Genomic DNA, 24,075 nt, shown 5'->3' on the forward strand with positions numbered 1-24,075 from the left:
AAGGAACTTAGTGAGCCAGAAAGAGCAAAGCTGGTAAGCAGCTTTCTTTTGTGGTCTCTAAGTTCCTGCTCTGACTTCCCTCAGTGATAGTTACCTGGAAATGTAAGATCAAATGAATCTCTTCATCCTCAACTTGCTTTTAGTCAGTGTTTTAACACAGTTACAGACAAGCAAACTAAAAGACTGAAGATTTTCTTCTCTTTGGTGGGAGAGAACAGAGCAGAGCATGGTGATTATGTATTTCCTGTATTTCTTGGTTTATCATAGGCACTGTTCCAGTGCTCTTAGGAGTGCTGGATTCTGAGTAGCTTACAACTAAGTCCTTTGAGGCATGAACCAGTCCTCACATTCTACATTACTTCTCCACCTGTAGCAACCCTTACTCAATTACTTGCAGATGCAGGAGCACCAAGGCCAACCTCCTTGTTGCCAAGTGGCATAAATCTGTATAGCAATTCCATCTTCAGACTTTTATGTGGGATTAGCTGAGGCTTTGCTGGTAAGGCAACTCAGTTCAATTTTTCCCATCTCAATTCTGCTTTTTTTTTCTTAAAACTAAGTTTCAAGTGCTAGTCTCAAAAGCATGTTCCCTAAGCCTTGCAAACACATATTCATCTTATACTCTATTTCTTATGAAAACTAACCTAAGACAGTGCAGGTGAATGATCAGGTCAGTGCTGGGGATATAAACTGGTGTGCAAGACACTCTAAAACAGAGTTACGGAATTCTTTCCTCCTTTGCTAAACAGATCGCCATTCAATGTTCCTGTGCACAGCTCCTGGACAATATTAGACCTCTATGATTCACAGTTCAATTTCAGTTCTTCATGGTTGTCTATGGCCTGCTGGACTTGTAAAAGATTCATAAGTAACATCTGTGGACTCCAGTGAATTGCCTGAATTTGTCCCTGATAAAACACATTCCTTTTAAAATACACCACTGGTCCACGTGGATCTGCACTTCTTCTCAACATCTACTGTGCAAAGTGTCATGGTTATCATTATATTATGACAGTACAAAAAAATCAAAAGATTCATAACTTGGACTGTTTTTCCTAGAAATTTTTTTCAAAAAATAGGAAACATTCAATAATTTCAACCTCGATGAGGATCCAGGTTAGATGTTATGTAAGAGTCTATAGAGTATACTTTCTGAGGTCTGTCTGGGAAGGGGAGGTACACAAGAGGCAGTTATGCCCAGGTGCTTAAGCGTTGTCTCTGAGTAGAACAGCCCAACAGAGGTGGTCCGAATAATTGGTCTGGAAAAGTCTGCAACAATGGGATGTGAGCTCTTTGAGTGGCTGGTGCTAACCACTTGAAAGATAGTGTTTTAATTCCTGGTTGCTGCCACCGCGGAGAGCTCTTGGGCAGCACCCCGCGAGCAAACTTGAGCCTCGGGACCACAGGTAAGACCAACTTTTCTGCTGCAAGAGACCTGCCTGGTGATCTCCGGACACACAGAGGCAGAATTCCTCTAGGACCGGGCACCTCCTGTGTTTACCTGGAGTCCCACACCCACGGATCCGGCCCGCAGCAGCTCTCTGCTCCCAGACACCGTGGGAGAGAGACCCCACCGCCTGGTCAGGTGGGCACTCCTGAGGCTGCAGAGCGGAAGAGACCACCAACACTGCCCACGCCTGCCCACATCCCTGGCCCAAGAGGAAACTGTATAAGGCCTCTGGGTTCCCGTGGGGGAGGGCCCAGGAGCGGCAGGACCGCTGCGTCTGAGACACCGCCAGAATCTGAAGGAAACAGACCGGATAAACAGTTCTCTGCACCCAAATCCCGTGGGAGGGAGAGCTAAACCCTCAGAGAGGCAGACAGGCCTGGGAAACCAGAAGAGACTGCACTCTGCACACACATCTCGGACGCCAGAGGAAAACACCAAACGCCATCTGGAACCCTGGTGCACTGAAGCTCCCGGAAACAGCGGCACAGATCTTCCTGGTTGCTGCCGCCTCAGAGAGCTTGAGGGCAGCACCCCGCGAGCGAACTTGAGCCTCGGGACCACAGGTAAGATCAACTTTTCTGCTGCAAGTGACCTCTCTGGTGAACTCAAGACACAGGCCCACAGGAACAGCTGAAGACCTGTAGAGAGGAAAAACTACACGCCCGAAAGCAGAACACTCTGTCGCCATAACAGGCTAAAAGAAAACAGGAAAACAGGTCTACAGCACTCCTGACACACAGGCTTATAGGACAGTCTAGCCACTGTCAGAAAGAGCAGAACAAAGTAACACTAGAGATAATCTGATGGCGAGAGGCAAGCACAGGAACCCAGGCAACAGAAACCAAGACTACATGGCACCATCTGAGCCCAATACTCCCACCAAAACAAACATGGAATACCCAAACACACCAGAAAAGCAAGGTCTAGTCTCAAAATCATATTTGATCATGATGCTGGAGGACTTCAAGAAAGACGTGAAGAACTCCCTTAGAGAACAAGTAGAACCCCATAGAGAGGAGTCACAAAAATCCCTGAAAGAATTCCAGGAAATCATAAATAAACAAGTAGAAGCCCATAGAGAGGAGTCACAAAAATCCCTGAAAGAATTCCAGGAAAACACAATCAAACAGTTGAAGGAATTAAAAATGGAAATAGAAGCAATCAAGAAAGAACACATGGAAACAACCCTGGATATAGAAAACCAAAAGAAGAGAAAAGGAGCTGTAGATACAAGCTTCACCAACAGAATACAGGAGATGGAAGAGAGAATCTCAGGAGCAGAAGATTCCATAGAAATCATTGACTCAACTGTCAAAGATAATGTAAAGCGGAAAAAGCTACTGGTCCAAAACATGCAGGAAATCCAGGACTCAATGAGAAGATCAAACCTAAGGATAATAGGTATAGAAGAGAGTGAAGACTCCCAGCTCAAAGGACCAGTAAATATCTTCAACAAAATCATAGAAGAAAACTTCCCTAACCTAAAAAAAGAGATACCCATAGGCATACAAGAAGCCTACAGAACTCCAAATAGATTGGACCAGAAAAAAAAAGACCTCCAGACACATAATAGTCAAAACACCAAATGCACAAAATAAAGAAAGAATATTAAAAGCAGTAAGGGAAAAAGGTCAAAAAACATATAAAGGCAGACTTATCAGAATCACACCAGACTTTTCGCCAGAAACTATGAAGGCCAGAGGATCCTGGACAGATGTCATACAGACCCTAAGAGAACACAAATGCCAGCCCAGGTTACTGTATCCTGCAAAACTCTCAATTAACATAGATGGAGAAACCAAGATATTCCATGACAAAACCAAATTTACACAATATCTTTCTACAAATCCAGCACTACAAAGGATAATAAATGGTAAAGCCCAACATAAGGAGGCAAGCTATACCCTAGAAGAAGCAAGAAACTAATCGTCTTGGCAACAAAACAAAGAGAAGAAAAGCACACAAACATAACCTCACATCCAAATATGAATCTAACAGGAAGCAATAATCACTATTACTTAATATCTCTCAACATCAATGGCCTCAACTCCCCAATAAAAAGACATAGATTAACAAACTGGATACGCAACGAGGACCCTGCATTCTGCTGCCTACAGCAAACACACCTCAGAGACAAAGACAGACACTACCTCAGAGTGAAAGGCTGGAAAACAACTTTCCAAGCAAATGGTCCGAAGAAGCAAGCTGGAGTAGCCATTGTAATATCAGATAAAATCAATTTTCAACTAAAAGTCATCAAAAAAGTTAAGGAAGGACACTTCATATTCATCAAAGGAAAAATCCACCAAGATGAACTCTCAATCCTAAATATCTATGCACCAAATACAAGGGCACCTACGTACGTAAAAGAAACCTTACTAAAGCTCAAAACACACATTGCATTACTATTATTGCAATACTATTATTGTAGGAGATTTCAACACCCCACTCTCATCAATGGACAGATCATGGAAACAGAAATTAAACAGAGACGTAGACAGACAAAGAGAAGTCATGAGCCAAATGGACTTAACGGATATTTATAGAACATTCTATCCTAAAGCAAAAGGATATACCTCTTCTCAGCTCCTCATGGTACTTTCTCCAAAATTGACCATATAATTGGTCAAAAAACAGGCCTCAACAGGTACAGAAAGATAGACATAATCCCATGCGTGCTATTGGACCACCAGGGCCTAAAACTGGTCTTCAATAACAATAAGGGAAGAATGCCCACATATAGGTGGAAATTGAACAATGCTCTACTCAATGATAACCTGGTCAAGGAAGAAATAAAGAAAGAAATTAAAGACTTTTTAGAATTTAATGAAAATGAAGGTACAGCATACCCAAACTTATGGGACACAATGAAAGCTGTGCTAAGAGGAAAATTCATAGTGCTGAGTGCCTGCAGAAAGAAACAGGAAAGAGCATATGTCAGCAGCTTGACAGCACACCTAAAAGCTCTAGAACAAAAAGAAGCAAATACACCCAGGAGGAGTAGAAGGCAGGAAATAATCAAACTCAGAGCTGAAATCAACCAAGTAGAAACAAAAAGGACCATAGAAAGAATCAACAGAACCAAAAGTTGGTTCTTTGAGAAAATCAACAAGATAGATAAACCCTTAGCCAGACTAACGAGAGGACACAGAGAGTGTGTCCAAATTAACAAAATCAGAAATGAAAAGGGAGACATAACTACAGATTCAGAGGAAATTCAAAAAATCATCAGATCTTACAATAAAAGCCTATATTCAACAAAACTTGAAAATCTGCAGGAAATGGACAATTTCCTAGACAGATACCAGGTACCGAAGTTAAATCAGGAACAGGTAAACCAGTTAAACAATCCCATAACTCCTAAGGAAATAGAAGCAGTCATTAAAGGTCTCCCAACCAAAAAGAGCCCAGGTCCAGACAGGTTTAGTGCAGAATTCTATCAGACCTTCATAGAAGACCTCATACCAATATTATCCAAACTATTCCTCAAAATTGAAACAGATGGAGCACTACCGAATTCCTTCTATGAAGCCACAATTACTCTTATACCTAAACCACACAAAGACACAACAAAGAAAGAGAACTTCAGACCAATTTCCCTTATGAATATCGACGCAAAAATACTCAATAAAATTCTGGCAAACCGAATCCAAGAGGACATCAAAACAATCATGCACCATGATCAAGTAGGCTTCATTCCAGGCATGCAGGGATGGTTTAATATACGGAAAACCATCAACATGATCCATTATATAAACAAACTGAAAGAACAAAACCACATGATCATTTCATTAGATGCTGAGAAAGCATTTGACAAAATTCAACACCCCTTCATGATAAAAGTCCTGGAAAGAATAGGAATTCAAGGCCCATACCTAAACATAGTAAAAGCCATATACAGCAAACCAGTTGCTAACATTAAACTAAATGGAGAGAAACTTGAAGCAATCCCATTAAAATCAGGGACTAGACAAGGCTGCCCACTCTCTCCCTACTTATTCAATATAGTTCTTGAAGTTCTAGCCAGAGCAATCAGACAACAAAAGGAGGTCAAGGGGATACAGATCGGAAAAGAAGAAGTCAAAATATCACTATTTGCAGCTGATATGATAGTTTATTTAAGTGATCCAAAAAGTTCCACCAGAGAACTACTAAAGCTGATAAACAACTTCACCAAAGTGGCTGGGTATAAAATGAACTCAAATAAATCAGTAGCCTTCCTCTACACAAAAGAGAAACAAGCCGAGAAAGAAATTAGGGAAACGACACCATTCATAATAGACCTAAATAATATAAAGTACCTCGGTGTGACTTTAACCAAGCAAGTAAAAGATCTGTACAATAAGAACTTCAAGACACTGAAGAAAGAAATTGAAGAAGACCTCAGAAGATGGAAAGATCTCCCATGCTCATGGATTGGCAGGATTAATATAGTAAAAATGGCCATTTTACCAAAAGCAATCTACAGATTCAATACAATCCCCATCAAAATACCAATCCAATTCTTCAAAGAGTTAGACAGAACAATTTGCAAATTCATCTGGAATAACAAAAAACCCAGGATAGCTAAAACTATCCTCAACAATAAAAGGACTTCAGGGGTAATCACTATCCCTGAACTCAAGCAGTATTACAGAGCAATAGTGATAAAAACTGCATGGTATTGGTACAGAGACAGACAGATAGACCAATGGAATAGAATTGAAGACCCAGAAATGAACCCACACACCTATGGTCACTTGATTTTTGACAAAGGAGCCAAAACCATCCAATGGAAAAAAGATAGCATTTTCAGCAAATGGTGCTGGTTCAACTGGAGGGCAACATGTAGAAGAATGCAGATCGATCCATGCTTATCACCCTGTACAAAGCTTAAGTCCAAGTGGATCAAGGACCTCCACATCAAACCAGACACACTCAAACTAATAGAAGAAAAACTAGGGAAGCATCTGGAACATATGGGCACTGGAAAAAAATTCCTGAACAAAACACCAATGGCTTATGCTCTAAGATCAAGAATCAACAAATGGGATCTCATAAAACTGCAAAGCTTCTGTAAGGCAAAGGACACGGTGGTTAGGACAAAACGGCAACCAACAGATTGGGAAAAGATCTTTACCAATCCTACAACAGATAGAGGCCTTATATCCAAAATATACAAAGAACTCAAGAAGTTAGACCGCAGGGAGAAAAATAACCCTATTAAAAATGGGGTTCAGAGCTAAACAAACAATTCACAGCTGAGGAATGCCAAATGGCTGAGAAACACCTAAAGAAATGTTCAACATCTTTAGTCATAAGGGAAATGCAAATCAAAACAACCCTGAGATTTTACCTCACACCAGTGAGAATGGCTAAGATCAAAAATTCAGGTGACAGCAGATGCTGGCGAGGACGTGGAGAAAGAGGAACACTCCTCCATTGTTGGTGGGATTGCAGTCTGGTAAAACCATTCTGGAAATCAGTCTGGAGGTTCCTCAGAAAATTGGACATTGAACTGCCTGAGGATCCAGCTATACCTCTCTTGGGCATATACCCAAAAGATGCCTCAACATATAAAAAAGACACGTGCTCCACTATGTTCATCGCAGCCTTATTTATAATAGCCAGAAGCTGGAAAGAACCCAGATGCCCTTGAACAGAGGAATGGATACAGAAAATGTGGTACATCTACACAATGGAATATTACTCAGCTATCAAAACAACGACTTTATGAAATTCGTAGGCAAATGGTTGGAACTGGAAAATATCATCCTGAGTGAGCTAACCCAATCACAGAAAGACATATATGGTATGCACTCATTGATAAGTGGCTATTCGCCCAAATGCTTGAATTACCCTAGATGCCTAGAACAAATGAAACTCAAGACGGATGATCAAAATGTGAATGTTTCACGCCTTCTTTAAAAGGGGAACAAGAATACCCTTGGCAGGGAAGAGAGAGGCAAAGATTAAAACAGAGACTGAAGTAACACCCATTCAGAGCCTGCCCCACAGGTGGCCCATACATATACAGCCACCCAATTAGACAAGATGGATGAAGCAAAGAAGTGCAGACCGACAGGAGCCGGATGTAGATCGCTCCTGAGAGACACAGCCAGAATACAGCAAATACAGAGGCGAATGCCAGCAGCACACCACTGAACTGAGAATAGAACCCCCGTTGAAGGAATCAGAGAAAGAACTGGAAGAGCTTGAAGGGGCTCGAGACTCCATATGTACGACAATGTCAAGCAACCAGAGCTTCCATGGACTAAGCCACTACCCAAAGACTATACATGGACTGACCCTGGACTCTGACCTCATAGGTAGCAATGAATATCCTAGTAAGAGCACCAGTGGAAGGGGAAGCCCTGGGTCCTGGTAAGACTGAACCCCCAGTGAACTAGACTGTTGGGGGGAGGGCGGCAATGGGGGGAGGGTTGGGAGGGGAATACCCATAAGGAAGGGGAGGGGGGAGGGGGATGTTTGCCCGGAAACCGGGAAAGGGAATAACACTCGAAATGTATATAAGAAATACTCAAGTTAATAAAAAAAAAAAAGATAGTGTTTTAACAGGGAATCTCTCTGTTTTAGTTCCACCCAAAAGTAGCTTGTACTTCAACACTGAATATAAATTGTGTGCATGATGAAAGTTTAAGCCTGGGTCCAGAAGACTTCTCATATGTGCTGGTCTTGTGAAATAAATGTTGATCTGTGAAGTTGACTTGTCAACTACTTTGGCTTAAAAAATACATATTTAATTATAATTCTGGTAAGCCTCGAAATAAATCATCCCCATAGTTGGATTTAATATTCTGATAATTTCGAAAATACAAGAATATACAGCAAATAGTTTTAAAGACTTTATCTAAAAATCTGAGGTACAAAACAAGCTCAGACTGAACATTTTATTAATATAAGAAATGCGCTACAGATGTTTGCACCACATGGTAGGCAAATTCCCCATGATGCCCATTACTAAGCAAAATAAACACTATGGGTACCCTCACTATTAAACTACTCTTAGGTGATATCAACTGGTTCTTCCTAGGATTTTAGGAATTACTGCTGCCTTGTTTGCAAGGATCTTCTGTCAGCCAAAGAAAGCTTTGCCTCAGGCCAAAAACATACCAGGCAATGGTGAATTTTTTATGAGTCAGAGTTTGGATTGATTCCTAATTTAAATAATCTTGTACATTTCTACAAAAGTGGAAATGAGATGTGACAATTTAATTTTCTCTACCATTTGAATAAAAGTAAGATGTTTTAAACTATATGCCATCACCCGGGACTAGCTTAAAATTACTCAGGAGTGACATCACCCTTTCTGAAGATCAGCATTTGGGTTAGTATCACTGTAAGAATATAAATTCAACTTTTCAGCCACCCTGGAATGTTCCCAGTGGAGTTCCTACAACGGCCTCTTTCCACCTTGTTCCTTGTCCTTGTTCCTATGTCCCTGACAGTCAAGATAGGTTCCTCTACCATAGCTGACATATAGAGATATATAGCTGACATATAGAGATATATAGCTGACATATAGAGATATGCATACAACCAATTACTCACAGTCATCATATCTCCTCTTTGGAACATTTACTCTTTACTCACTGATGACTGCATGAGTCACATTGCAGTTGCTGTGATAAAACACCATGGCCCTGGTGACTTAGAGAAGAGGGAATTCAGATTGGCTTAAGGATACAGAAGGCTAGAGTCCCCAGTAGAGGAGACAGCATGATATCAGTTGGTGGGCATAGTGGCTGAAGCTAGGAGTTTACATCTCAACCACAAGCATAAAGCAAAAAACAAGCAAACAGAAAAGGCATAAGGCTTTTTCCTTCAAAGTTCACCCTAATGATATATTTCTTCCAGCAAAGGAAAAGTATTAATCCTCCCCAAACAGTGCCACCAGCTGGGGAAAAAGAGTTCAAATACCTGAGATGATAGGGAACATTTCTCATTCAAACCTCTACGCTGAGTATTTGCATTTTAGCTTTCTACTAAAATTCTTGCTTTACTGTTGATGAGAATATCTGAAACTACATTCCAAATACTTAATGGGATATCTGAAACCCTATATTTTATACTCAGTTTTCTTAAAAATTATATCCACATAAGCATGTAATACATGCAGGTAGGAATTCCCTTGAGCTTCAGAATGATTGTTGGTACAGGTATGTGTGTGCAGGGGAGGGGCACGTTTAAGAATGGCAGAGAAGGGCAATCTCCATCAATCTCTGATTTAATTCCTTCAAGGCAAGGTGCCTTATTGAGCTTGGATCTCATTGTTTTTCTGCTAGGCTAGTTGGCATCGAACTCCAGTGATTCTTTTATCTCTATCCCCATCAGTATTGGGGTTACAGGCACATGAAGTATGCTTAACTTTTACCATGGGTGCTGGGGATCTGAACTCAGGTCCACTTGCTTATGTAGAAGGCACTCCTATCCACCAAGCAGTCTTTGCAGCTTCAAGCACCAGAATCTAGAATTCAATGTTCAGATGAGCTCACATGCTTACATTGGATGATGTCGAACATATATTTGGATAGATTAGTCATTGCACTAGTCAAGGTTTCTCTAGTGGAGAGAGAGAGAGAGAGAGAGAGAGAGAGAGAGAGAGAGAGAGAGAGAGAGAGTTTAAAATATTGTAAGCTTTGAAATAATGACAACAGCAGAATCACACTTAAGTGCTGGAAATCTAGCAGTTTACCAGTCCTTGAGACCGGGTACCTCTGAAGTAGAAATGTTTGGTTTCTTTAACAACTCAATTGTGTCACATTATTCCTTTTTTAGAAGTTGCCTTGTGAGAGGGCATTTGATTTTCTTTTTCTGAAGACAAACACTTGAGTGGGCATGTATGTTTAGGAATAATACAAATAGAACCCCACAAACAGGGAGACAACACTTTATTGCATTGCTATGGAATGCAATGCTTTGCTTCTTCACTGGTCTTCACTGACCTTTACTTCATAGAGAGGAATGCACCAAAGAATTTCTCCTAGTATTCTGGCTAATTCTGGCCATTGAAGACTGGGCAGAGCCTTGCTGTTTCTGCTGGATCATGACACCACTACTGATTTGTGTTTGGTGTTTTCTATGGCATCAGACTGCTGGTATTCTGACAATGAAGTGTGGAATTTCCCTCAAGGACAACAACCTTTGCCATTAGCCTTCTTTTTCCCCTACCTCTGGTTGGTGGGTTAAAAGGGAGGTCAAAGCATTTAAGAACCTTAAATAAAGTAGGTTTTGAAAAAAAATCTAAGCCTACAATACCTCATCAGAGTAGTTCCACAATTGCTGCCTCTGAGTGTAGGGGCAATAGTTACTCAGTCTAGTAGGCTGGTTGTCTCAGCCATCCAACCGGGGAGATTACTGAAGAGACCCTGGTCCATAGTTCATCATGAAAGACAAACATACTGGTTCTGACAGCAGTGAAAGAGTTGACAGCAGCAAGGAGGTAGGTAAAGGTGGAAAAAAGGAGCCAATCTTCCTTCTACTATGCCCTTTTAAAATCTGGACTGCTATAATATGATGCCACCGCAATCAGATTAAATGGGTCTGCCACACCAATCTAGAAGTCTCCCCACTAGGACTATTCTGATTTGTGGGAAATTGGCATTAAAACTACCCATAATCATTTTCTTAAGCACAGAAACTTTGGGTTTGTGTGATGCTAGTAATTAGCACTTACACTTCTATACCTTGAAATTTGAAAGCACCATTAGGCAGTGCTAAAGAGGTCCAGATGAACCCCCTGGAAGGATGCTCTGCTCAGCAAATTCTGCTGCCCTCTCACTGGGACTTCCTTCTCTGGGGCTTGGTAGTACTCACTGCAGGGAGTGCCATCAATTTAGGCCTCCATTATTAGTAATTCGGAGTGTAAGTGTGAGATCTGCATCTGCTTTGTTACAATGATTGAGTTATTAATGTTTTCAATCTGCTAACATGCATTTCCACTTAATATGGGAAAGTAAACAAATAGCTTTTCCTTCTGTGGATACTCTGAAATGCCTGTTAAGCCATTTAAGCAGCTTTTGCCACTGTGGGGTACAGTGGATCTACCACAGGAGGCAGCTTCTAAATGGACTTGTCCACCTTTCAAAATCTTCTTCAGCATGCCAAAATGTTCTAATCATAGCCTCTGATACAGCACATAATGAGCATCCCATGGCATTTGAAGCTGAGAAGGTGATTGGTAGGCTAACCATTTTAAGCTAATTAGATCTGCACTGGAGTAGTGCAATCCTGAAAGAAATCACACATACTGGATTCCAATCTTAGAGTCCTGGAGAACACAGAGAATCAAAGCTTTCCCCTTCTCAATGCATAGTTTTTAAGTGTTCACAGCAGGGGCAAAAATATTTGAATAATTAAACCCCTTCTCTCTCCTTCTTTCTCTTTCCGTCTTTCCAAGGAAAGAGATCATATATATATATATGCATGCCATGACTCAATGACTATTTCTTTGAGTAGAGATGCTATCATGCACTGCAAAATGACATTTCAATCAACAGCAGATGACACACAGATGGTGGCCCCAAAATATTATAATGCAGTTGAAAAACTCCTGTGGCCTAATGACTGCACAGCTACATTGTTCATGTTTGTGATGATGCTGGTGCAAACAAACCTAATTCACTTCCACATACTGTGTGGTATTAGATTATGTGCAGACAAACAGTCCTCTATAATGCATAGGACTTCATAATGACAAATGACTATGTTCCTGGTTTACAGCATTTACTATAATTTTTACTGTTGTTTTATTACATATCCCTAGTTTTTAAAAGTTCACTGTGAAACAGTGTACTGTGTCATGCTCACAGCAGCCTCGTAGATCTTATTTTACCAAGTTTCTTGATTACATCAAGAAATTACGTCAAATGCTAGGCCTACACCATCTAGATTATTTATGTGCACGCTATGGTGCTCCCTAGCAGGCAAAATTGACACATTTCTCTGTACTTATCTCCTCATTAAGCAACACATGGTCAAATGTGCAAGGTTTGGTCGCTGTGTAAAAGGCACAGAGGGGATTAGTGGCAACATGGGGATAAAGAGGGTCTTTGCATTGAGCACTGCTAGATCTTCAACAGCACCATGAGGCATGGTAGTGCTTCACATTTTGTGATGGACGTGCATGCACAGCTGAGTGCCCTGAACCTTCTAGAAGTACAACGAGGCACAGAGGAAAGAGCAGCACACTGTTCATCAGCCTCATCAGATGCTCCTAAGACATGATAAGCACATGCTTTTACATCAAACAAAAACATATTTCTATGAAGTTCATTTACAATCAACATCCCACCAAATGATAATAATAAATGTATCATGAATTAAGACAAAGAAATATACCATATCTGTCATTTAGAAATACCCTACCTTGCTTTTTCCCTAACCCTAATTTTTTTGTAATATTTATACTGTTTTCTGAATGCAATCTTCAAATTTCTTTTGGCTACTAAAGAATAAACTACATAGTTTGTAGTAATGGTAAAATTAATATGACTCTCCTGGTGTATTCCAAATAAGACACATGCTAAGGGGACATTTCAGAACAAGAGAACTTCTGTCTTTATAATTCCAAAGGACCACTATTCAGATAAACTTTTCTCACCTGTTAAACCACACCGCCACATAACACAAGATCCAGCAAACATCAAGGAAAGTGTGAAAAGCTTCAGTTCTTACCCAGTTACTCACTGATATTTTGAAAATTCAACACTGTCCAATCATCCTTTGAAAATTTGAGAAATGATTTGTAACTGTATCTGCTTATTAGTAGTAAATGTAATTTACTAGTTATTTAAAACCATAGCTCTAAAATATCAGCAACAGATAGTATTCTGCAATTTAAAGCCAGGGAAGGTATATAATGCAAAATAGGGAAAGAATTCTTAGAGGGCACAAAATCTAAAATTTGTAAAAATAAAAATGTAGCTACATAGTGTGCATAATGTGTTCATATGTGCGCAAACTTATAGATGACTGAATTACCTAAGCTCCTCTAATGACATATAAACAAATAAACAAGCAAAAGATTACAATGTAACTATTGGGAAATGATTTTAACATATATAGAACATGAAAATATAATGCCCAATGGAATAGAGCAAACCTAAAAATGAATAAGGGTAAATATTTAAAAACAAATAAAAGACAAATATATACTCTCAAAATAGAGGAAAAGATATTCAAATTATGAAGAAGGTAGTTTTCAAATGCTTACAGTCTCAAAAATTATAAGGGCAACCAAAATAAGCCCACACTAGTATTAGCTAAGAAACTTGTAGCAACTGCACAGTGCTAGGTGGCCATTAAAGAGAACATGAGGGCAGGTTCTGATGATTGGGTGGTACAATTAACAGTATAAGTGTCCCTAAAGCAGTGTGCTTGTGGAACCAAAGGAATGTGGTTTTGAAAAACTCTATTCTCCACAAGAAAACTATGCAAAGCATGTTTATTGTGGTATTATTTGTAATTGCTACAAAGCTACAAAGCAACTGGAAGTTCATGATTAAGGAAAGTCCTGCTGAGTCAGATGGAGTGCATCAATTAAGCGACTAATCTACCCAGATATTGCAAGATAGATATGTCTCAAAAGCATGCCCAGCAGAAAGTGAAATTACAAGTTACATCTAATACTATTATGCTTACATTTACAACCCAAAACTCTACACTATGGCAATCATCCCTATCATTGTTGCTGCAGAACAAATCACTCCAAAATTTCAGTGACTTAAAAAATGTTACACATTAAATTACGTTTTCTGGATTGCTATGTTGAAGCCTCAAGCCCTGATGTGATTATATAAAAGAATTAGGGATAACTACAGAGTTAAGTTTAAATGAGGTTATAGGGTAGGAACCTCATCCAATATGATTAATATTACTATAAGAGAAATATCAAAAATCTAATTCTCCTTCTCCCCCTCCTCTCCCTCTCCCTTCTCCCCATCCTCTTCTCCTTCTCTCTCCTCCTCTTCTTCCCCCATCTCCCTCCCTTCTGGCTTTATCTTCTTATTACTTTCATTCTCACACTCACCTTCCCTGTCACCCTACTACTAAATGTCAGGACAAGAAGGAAAGTGACTGCAAGGTAGGAAAGATCCTCAGTAGCAGCCAAACATGCCAGTCCTCTGATCTCATACCTGAGTACTGCAGATCTATGTGAAAATACATTTGTAAAAATGGAGGGGATAGTATCAATAAAATGACCATAATGATATACTCATAGATCAATACCTTATTCAGTCATCATCAGAAAAGCATCCTTTTCCACAAACAGGAACAGATGTAAAGACCTGCAGGAAGACGAGAGACAGAGAGAGAAAGAGAGAGAGAGAGAGAGAGAGAGAGAGAGAGAGAGAGAGAGAGAGAGAAGGAGAAGAGATCACAGCTCTAAATGGGATGTTTCCATAAAATTCCTTACTTCAGACCTCAGAGAACTGGCAAAAGAGGGGGCAGAAAGAATGTAAGAGCCAGAGGGGACAGAAGACACTTGGATAACAAAATGTTCTAAATCAACAGATAAAAAATAATATGAACTCACAGAGACTGATGCAGCACGTGTAGGACCTGCACCAGGTTCTCTAAATGTATATTATTAGCTTTCACCTTAGTATTTTTTTTGGGACTCCTGAATGGGTGAATGAGTGGGTCTCTGATTCTTGTGCATTCTCTTGGGGCTTCTTTTCTTTTATTGCCCTATCCAGCCTCCGTGTGATGGGTTTTGTTTCATCTCATTATATTTTACTGTGTCATATTTGCTTTCAATCTCTTAGAGGACTACTTTTTCTAATGAGAGATGAAAGAAAATGGATCTGGAGAAGAGGAAGGAGAAGAGAAACAAGGAAGAGGGAGTATAAACTGTAAGTAGGATATGTTGTATGAGAAAAGAATCTCTTTTCAATAAAAGGAGTAAATGAGCTACTAGTTCATGATACACTGTTGTGGCAAGCTGAGTTGACAAACACAGAGCTCACCCTTCAGGTTGGGCATGCATCAAAGGGAAATTTCATTTCTGCTCCACTCAGTCAAAGTTGGGGAAGCTATATAATCAATTGAAGCTTGAGCATTTCTTTTTCGGTACCTGGGGATTGGTTAGTCCTGGGCCTCTCGGCATCTCTCTGTGCAGAAGTGGGCTCTTTAGTCTGGTAGCTTCAGTCACTTATGTGTTGACTTAGTATGTGTTCATGTGTGTACACAGGTGTGCAAACACATGCATGCCTGTGAAGGCCATAGGTTGATTTCCAATGCTTTCTCAATCATTTACCTTAGTTTTAAAGTTTCTCTCACTGTCCCTAGAGTTGACAGTTCATCTTAAACTGGGTGGCCAGGCAGCCCACAGAATCTTCCTTTCTTTGCCCAAACACCCAATATGAAAACCAGTTTTATAAGTATAGTAGACACACACACACACACACACACACACACACACATACACACACACACACACGCACATGTGCATGCTTTTTTAAAACACCCTTCTGTGTACATCCTATATATGTGTGGTTTAGTCAATAGAAAGCAATGAGTCTGCTGTGCATTAGTTCTATATTTCATTTCAAGAGGTCATGGCCAATTCTCTTACTTTTGGATGTCTGCCTCCACCATGGAGACAACCCTGAATGGGTTTACTGGAGGATGCGAGGCCATGTGGAGCAGAGTTGAGGGGCTCCAGCTGTCGCCTGTTCCTTGCCAAGCTGATTAACCAGCTGATCACAGATACATGAATAAGCTAAGACCAGATAAGAATCAGAGTTCTCACAGATTTCTGCACCCAAAATAAATAACACTGTTCTAAGCCAGTGAATAATGAGTTGCTATCGCTCCACAGCAACAATAAACAATACAAAGTTCTGCCTTAGTTAGAGCTTCCATTGCTATGAAGAGACAGCATGACCACAGGAACTCTTATAAAGAAAAACATTTAATTAGAGCTGGCTTGCAGTTTAAGGTTTTAGTCCATTATTATCATGGTGGGAAATATGATGGCATGCAGACAAATATGGTGCTCAATAAGGAGCTGAGAGATCTATATCTTGATCCTCTAGCAACAAAAGGAGACTTTGTACAACATTGGTGTGTTTTGAGCACATTTGATCTCAAGGTCCACAGTGATACACTTCCTCCAACACGACTACAGCTACTCCAACAACCTCCTACTAGTGCCACTCTCAATTGGCCAAACATTCAAACACTTGAATCTAGGGGGGGGGGGGCAAACCTATTCAAACCACCAAATCTGTTATATTATTCTCTATGTTTTCTATATTTTCACTATTATTAAGACAAGCAAGAATCAGAATAAATGAAAGTGGAACAATATGAAAATTTATAGCCACATTTATAGAATTGATAGAAGGATCAAAATTTAAAAGGGTCACAATTTGGTCTCTTATTTGACTTCCATGAATAATAAAATTCCAAAGCTACTTAGTACTTGCAATGAAGTTATACACCATGAACAAAATAACACTTTAAAATATTAAAACAGAGGCTAGAGTGAGGACTTAGAGACTGGAGCATTGGCTTCTCTGCCAGAGGGTCCATGATCAATTTCCAACACTCATATGGCAGCACATAACTGTCTGTAACCCCAGTTCCAATGGATCTGATATCTTCTTATTGCCTAGGTGAGTACCAGTAGGCATGCTCATTGTACCCAGACATACATATGGGCAGAACACCTATACACATAAAAGCAAATTAAATTAGTAAGTATTGTAAAGTATGAAAACAAGAAAATCTCACTAATTACAATAAGAAGGTACAACCTAGAATGTGCACACTTGCTAACGCAAACTGGTAACTGTACTTAATCATTTATTCCCTAAAATGAATAGGTATAAAGTAGACAGTTGCTACTTCTGTTCTGCATAGTGGCAATTCGAAACAAATCACCATACCATGAAGAGTAAAATGAGGCTTAGTCAACTCAATTTCCCCAATGAAAAATTCTCAAGAATAGAAACTTTGTACTTACCCAGTAGCACTTTATGATTTAATCTTTAAAAGTTTTTTTCAATTTAATGATGACAGATTTTTTGGCACATGATTCATTGTTATATTTAAAAAAAATAGATGTCTCCATTAAATAAAGATTATCTCAATAGCGCCTTCCACTGGTTAAGGCTCTGATAAAGCAGATATACTCCAAAGATAGAGACATAACAGTTAGCAAGAAAGACTGTTAGCCACACCCTCCCTCCAAAATGTTTGTGCTGGGACATGTTTTTGGATTTGTAGCGAAAGGGACTGTCTAGATAACTGAGAATACAGCCTGAACTGAAGTAGTCAAAGTCCTCATATCTACACAAGGGAAGAAGTGCTTGTCACTTTATAGATACTGCATTTTCATTTGATTTTGTTCTTTATGAAATGTGCAACTTTTAAAATATCAAAATATTCACGTCAGAAGAAAGCAAAGAATTTTATAAACTAGATGTCCTATGATTATGGTTGAAACAGTTAGACATATGTGTGTATATGTACACATGAAAAGTGTGTGTGTGTGTGACAGAGACAGAGATAGAGAGAGACAGACACACACACACAGAAAGAGAGAGAGGGGGAGGGAGGGAGGGAGGAGAAGGACTTTCAGGGGCTTCTGTGAGGCTTGGCACATAGAACAAATGAAAATTAATTGTTAAGTGAGGTGGCCATTATGGCCCTGTCCTCTTGGAGCAGTGCACATGAAGACAATGGTGGGAAATCAGTGTCACTAGGTCAAGGGCACTTGACAGCTCAGAACCAATAAATGCTCTTCAATCATATTTACACAGGACACATCACTTTAAGAGAAAGTGATTTCCACAGCCATAATCTCTACTCATGTGAAAATCTCAAGGCTTTTGTGGAAGTTCCTATCCAGTACATATTTCTGCTGTCAGACTACTTCTGTCACCGCATTCAAACCATGAAGTGCATTCTCTGCTGATTCCACTATTATGGCAGGAAAATGACCTGTAACATTCTTTGGAGGAGCTTGGCACTTTGCATATATTAGAGGAATACAAGAGAAAAAATATGTTAGCAATGAAGTTTATGGAAAGTCATGCAACTACTCTTTACATTTCACAGAATACAGAGGCTGCCTGATTTGTGAGACCAAGGCAGGGGGACCTGTCAAAACAGGAAAAAAAATCTACATATTCTCATATTTTCAAGGGCAGTTGTCAACTTTTTTTCCGTCTACAAAATCTTGATGGTAAGTGACAAAATGAAAAATGTGCCAAAATGTATTATTTGACCTTTTTTTTTCATAGCTCTGATGTTCAAAGAACTTAATAAATGGGGACATGGGAACATATGTTTTACTGGGTATGGGGAGTAGACAAAATTTGAGAGCAATCTGATTGAAATCAATGACAAAATCATCAGTTTTTAATGATCACTTTAATGAAAGTGACCTTGGTTTCACATGGGGGGGGTCTAAAAGTATATCTCTCAGAAGTAATGTGGGATATCTCTGTTTAATTTGTAGCAGCTGAATACATCTGAGAGACAAATTCTCTGCCTCTGCACCACACCCAGGTGCAAAGTGAGTATCCACCATGAATATCCGTCATGAGTGATAACGTAAAGGAAGAAGCCAGTTCTGGGCATAGAGCTCTCTTTACACTAAGAGGCCTCACCTAGACTCACTGCCCTAAGAAAACCTCAGCCCCTCCCAGGGAATTTCCAGATGGGGCAGAATAAGAGGTAATTAACCATTTCACTGCTAGCTGAAGAGAACTGATCCATTCAAAGACTTCTTTCTCGCAGCTCACTGGTCAGGGATCAAAGCACAGTCTTGCTTCCTGACCCAGGATGGAATTTTATTCCTAAATCATATCCTCCTAGCTGCTTCACTGGCTAGCTCCAGAGAGAGCACAGCCCATTATTTACTAGAATTAAGGAGCTTGGGGAGCCCAGGTGGAGGGAGACAGAGGGCATTTTTATCATAGTAGCACTCTCCAGCATCAATACAGCTAAAGGTCAGCCGGCATTTCCATCAAAACCTCCCGATTTCCAGCCATTTATAACTTGGCTATAAAAATCACTCTTGGCTGCAATTCGGTAAGTGGTACCTCAGCTGAGCGGAAAATTGTCTGCTCTCGGAGGAGGCTGTTGGTTTGTTTTGGTTTGCCTTTTGTTTTTGTGATTTGAGAAAAACAGTTATTTGAAAGACACCATTTAAACGTAACCCTTCTGAAGGAGAAACGTGAACAATTTAAAACATTCATTTGTATTTTCACCTCCAGTGGCTTCCGCTGCACAGTGAAGGGTGTCCTGGTTTCATTTACTTTTGGCATTTCCAAGAAGCCAAGATGAGGGACTCTGTCCTTCAAAGGCAACTCGTTAGCAGAAAGCGCTGTCTTGAGGCTTGTATTGCAGGTGTGGATGACCAGCCGTGGAGTGATGGCCGCCACCTATCTCCCTCCAATTTAGTCTGAGCCCTTGTGCTGCCTGGAGCCCTCTGTTTTAATTTCCACAAGGTTCTCTTGGCAGTGTAGGAATGGATACAAGAGGTTCCAATAAGGAATCTTCTGGATGAACCCAATCATTCTGTTTCAGAGCTTCATGATTTCCCTGGTTGTTGCTCCAGACTGATTGCTAGGCCTGGGTCCAGGCCTTGTACTTGATGGAAGCCTGGCAGGTAACAGATATCAAAGACCGCGGGACCCTTGAGGACAGTGGGAAGCTGAAAGTTGGAACAGTGAAAAAGGAGCCCAGGCAGCTATATAAGCCCAAGAAAGGAGGTGGTGGCAGAGGTTTCTGCTGAGAATCGCTAGACCCCAAGAGTCCCTACCCAAAGGGAGTTCCTGCTCACCTTTGGACCCACTCTGATCAGCTGCCTGACACTCTGTGTGTATCTGTTTCTGTTGTTTCTACAAAAGAGAGCCACGCTTGTTTCACTAACAAAGAGCAAATAGGAAGGCCTCTGAGGTTTTGAAAAATAGTGAATGGTTTCATGGTATCTCTGGCACTTTAGCCTGCCCTGTCTCAGGCTGGGGTCTAGGTATGGGAAGAAGAGCTAACACCTTTTAAACATTCCCTGAGTTGTAAAACTGAAAAGAGGATGTTCTAACTCTTTTTCTCATGGAGCAATGCTCCGAAAGCTGGGAGTCACAGAAGCTGCCAGGCCAAGAGGACATGGGTGTCTGCTACTGTCACTCCCGGCCCCCACCCCTACTCCACCCCTATCCCAACCCCTGCAACTATAAATAGAAAAGCTCTAGAGCCCTGACCCTCCTGTCAGATGGATTATACTCTAGCTTCTCTGAAACTGTCACCTGGGCTGCACAGTGCTCACCAGACCAGTAGACCTGAGGACAGAGAGTGGAGAAGGGGTTGTTTGATACCTCACTCAAGCTTGAACAGTCATCCTGGAGGCTCTGCAAAGGTCCTTGCAGAGCAGAACAAAAAAGGATGAAGAGCCCGGAGGATGGCCTAGGGCAGCTCTCTGCAGTTGCTGTGTTTGGCCAGAGGTCTAAGGGCTCTGCTTCTGAACCAGCAATTCAAGTGTGCTATGAAAACATCTTGCACAAGATTGAGGACAGCAGAAGTCGTCAGTCTGTGTGTGTGCTGACTTTTGAGTATTTAGAGATTATTTAAAATTTTGCTGTAGGTTCTTTGAAGCATGGAGGTGGGCCTTTGGCAAAATCTACTTTGGGCTAAGCTCAGGGGTACCCAGAGCACTTGAGAATACAGGTATAGTCTAATTCTATCCCATTTGCTCCACTGCTAAGATCAGATATCTGTTTCTTGGCTTCTGGAAGTGGCCATCTTAGTTTACATTTGCAATGACTTGTTTATCTCTAGTTCCTTCTTCTCTCCTTGGCTTTGTCTAGCTCCTATTTATAGCTGTTTTCCTCTCCCTTGTTCACTGGAAATTCTAATGTTAGTCTCAGTGTTCCTACTGGTTATTTTCCCCTTTATACATGTTATAATATAATTTATCATATCCTGTTTATATATCAAAATTAATAATTAGTCATAAGTGTAGGCTAAAACTGCCTTTGGAAGATATACTTACTTGTTACTCTTGCTGCTTTCTGGACCGTTTCCAAATTCAAGACTTCACTAAGCTGGTTTAGTTTGAGGCTGGTATTGACTTTTAATTGCTGTATTTCTCTTTCAACCCAAGAGTCCTTACTTAAACTCATAAAAATCCCCTGTAAAAAGCAAAAGGTAATTTCTTAATCTCTATCAAATACAAATGCAAATTCCATTTGGATTCAATATTAAATTCATTATAAAAATCCGTTTAGACCTATTTGACACCTTCTGGAAACCTTTGGTTGAGTTCTAGAATAGTGACTATTAGTTATAGTGACTGAGCTATAACTAAGGAAGGAGCGTAACATATTAGTTAAGAACATGGTAACAGCTAGGCCTCAGGACATACACAGAGAAAGTGGTGGTAACAGCTAGGCCTCAGGACATACACAGAGGCAGGGATGGTAACAGCTAGACCTCAGGACATACACAGAGGCAGGGATGGTAACAGCTAGGCCTCAGGACATACACAGAGGCAGGGGTGGTAACAGCTAGACCTCAGGACATACACAGAGGGAGGGGTGGTGACAGGTAGGCCTCAGGACATACACAGAGGCAGGGATGGTAACAGCTAGGCCTCAGGACATACACAGAGAAAGTGGTGGTAACAGCTAGGCCTCAGGACATACACAGAGAAAGTGGTGGTAACAGCTAGGCCTCAGGACATACACAGAGGCAGGGATGGTAACAGCTAGACCTCAGGACATACACAGAGGCAGGGATGGTAACAGCTAGGCCTCAGGACATACACAGAGGCAGGGGTGGTAACAGCTAGACCTCAGGACATACACAGAGGGAGGGGTGACAGGTAGGCCTCAGGACATACACAGAGGCAGGGATGGTAACAGCTAGACCTCAGGACATACACAGAGAAAGTGGTGGTAACAGCTAGGCCTCAGGACATACACAGAGAAAATGGTGGTAACAGCTAGGCCTCAGGACATACACAGAGGCAGGGATGGTAACAGCTAGACCTCAGGTAATACACAAAGGCAGGGGTGGGTTAGAGGGCCTATGTCTGGAGGCAGGGATCCTTCAAAAAACAAAGGTGAGAGGAAACCAGGAGGCAGCTAGGTAAGGAAAGACAGCAGATACAGCTATGACTCCATGTTAACTGTGGAATCCAGACCAAGACAATGCAATATCTAATGTTGTCACGAAGTGGAAGTTCCTTCTATTGCCTCACTATTGAGCAGATTACAAAGTACTTTTCATGTAATCTAGTATTTAATGCTTCTTACTTGACAATCCAAGTACTATCACTGCCTACTTACATAGAAAAAGAAATTGAGAGTTGACGTTTTCTCAGTTCATTGTGTGTAAGGCTGAACAAGATAATGACAGTTTAGGGGCCCAGGGTCCTTTAATGTTTAATCTAAATCCATTTTTTTGTACAGAGAACAGAGATTTTTTTTAGTTGGTGGTGGTGGTATGTTTTGCTGCATTTGTTTGTGTATTGTGGCATTTGAAGCTATAACCTTTCCCGGCTGGAATCTATATAAAAACCCCTTCCCCTAATGTTTTGAACACAAAATGTGGGAAACGAGGACAACTCTCAGCCAAAACAGCTATGCTTAAAATTTCTGGGTTCCACCTTGCGCTCTGATGCCTCTGAAGTGAGAGGTCCAAGAAGCAGCTTTCACTACTCCAGACTGTCGTTTTTGAACAGCCATTTATGGGCATTCCATGAGTCTGATCCCTGGCAGCACCCAGGACACATCAAAACCAGCAGCAGATTTGACAGCCTGACTACTGACTGCCATGCAACTCACTCTCCTGTGCAGGGCACAGACAGCCAAGAAATCTGTATGTCTGTAAATACAATACAAGGAACTTAGCCACTGTGGCAACCAGGAGCAAGAAAGGACATTGCTCTCAGTGCCCCAAATGGGGGAAAAATGATATATGATGTTTGGTAAGATATTAACCTTCCTTGACACTTCTGGATAATCAACTGGAGTCATTCTTGGGAACAATTACTTTTCAAGGATAAGAGTAAATAAACAGGGAGGGACTTACCCAATCTTGACAGTCTACCATTGATGCTGACTGGCTTGAGTTTATTGAAGGCCGCTTGGCAATTAGTCGTAAGCTTTTCCTGACAAGGCAGTGATTGTAGGATGTTTTGTATTCCATTTATCTCATCCACCCTGGAGTCATCTCAGTAGACGTGCCAAGGCTGTGTGTAGGAGACCCATAACAGGTCAAAGCTATTATCCTCCAGGTTCACAACATTGTGAAACATTTTTTTTTTATCTCCGTGAGAACTGGCATCATCTGCAAGTCTCCAGGCCAGGCCAGCTGAGGCACAGAGAGATCCTGTTTCTGCCTGTGTAGAGATAAATGCAGGATGACTGATAAACCTAGTGCCATGCCAGATAACATAAGAGTTGTGTTCTTCAGCCCTGAGTAATGATTCAAATTAACCTCAAGGCAGGGTCCAGGGACTGGAAGAAGGATAAGGTATTAAATCCAGTCTTTTCATAAGAAAACTCGATTAGCGAGAGGCAAGTTGAGAAGACTATTCCAGTGGTATTCATGAACATGCTAGTATGATTTCCTAAGTGTTACAATAAAACTAAAGCCAATTATGT

General features: G+C 40.8%; 1 protein-coding gene across 1 annotated transcript in view; it reads right to left on the bottom strand.

The window, feature by feature from the left end:
* LOC148007869 (uncharacterized) overlaps nucleotides 1–23,812 on the bottom strand; it is a 33,404-nt gene extending 9,592 nt beyond the window's left edge. Inside the window, exons 1-2 of the mRNA XM_087601593.1 lie at nucleotides 23,501–23,812; nucleotides 21,459–21,597 (exon numbers count right to left, since the gene is read on the bottom strand). Of these exons, the coding sequence (XP_087457719.1) occupies nucleotides 21,459–21,597; nucleotides 23,501–23,617 (256 nt within the window). The 5' untranslated portion in view covers nucleotides 23,618–23,812. The remainder of the gene's footprint in view (nucleotides 1–21,458; nucleotides 21,598–23,500) is intronic.
* Between the last annotated feature and the right edge of the window lie 263 nt (nucleotides 23,813–24,075).

Source organism: Rattus norvegicus, chromosome 1, assembly GCF_021556685.1.
Source record: "Rattus norvegicus strain SHRSP/BbbUtx chromosome 1, alternate assembly SHRSP_T2T, whole genome shotgun sequence".
Taxonomy (NCBI): Eukaryota; Metazoa; Chordata; class Mammalia; order Rodentia; family Muridae; genus Rattus; species Rattus norvegicus.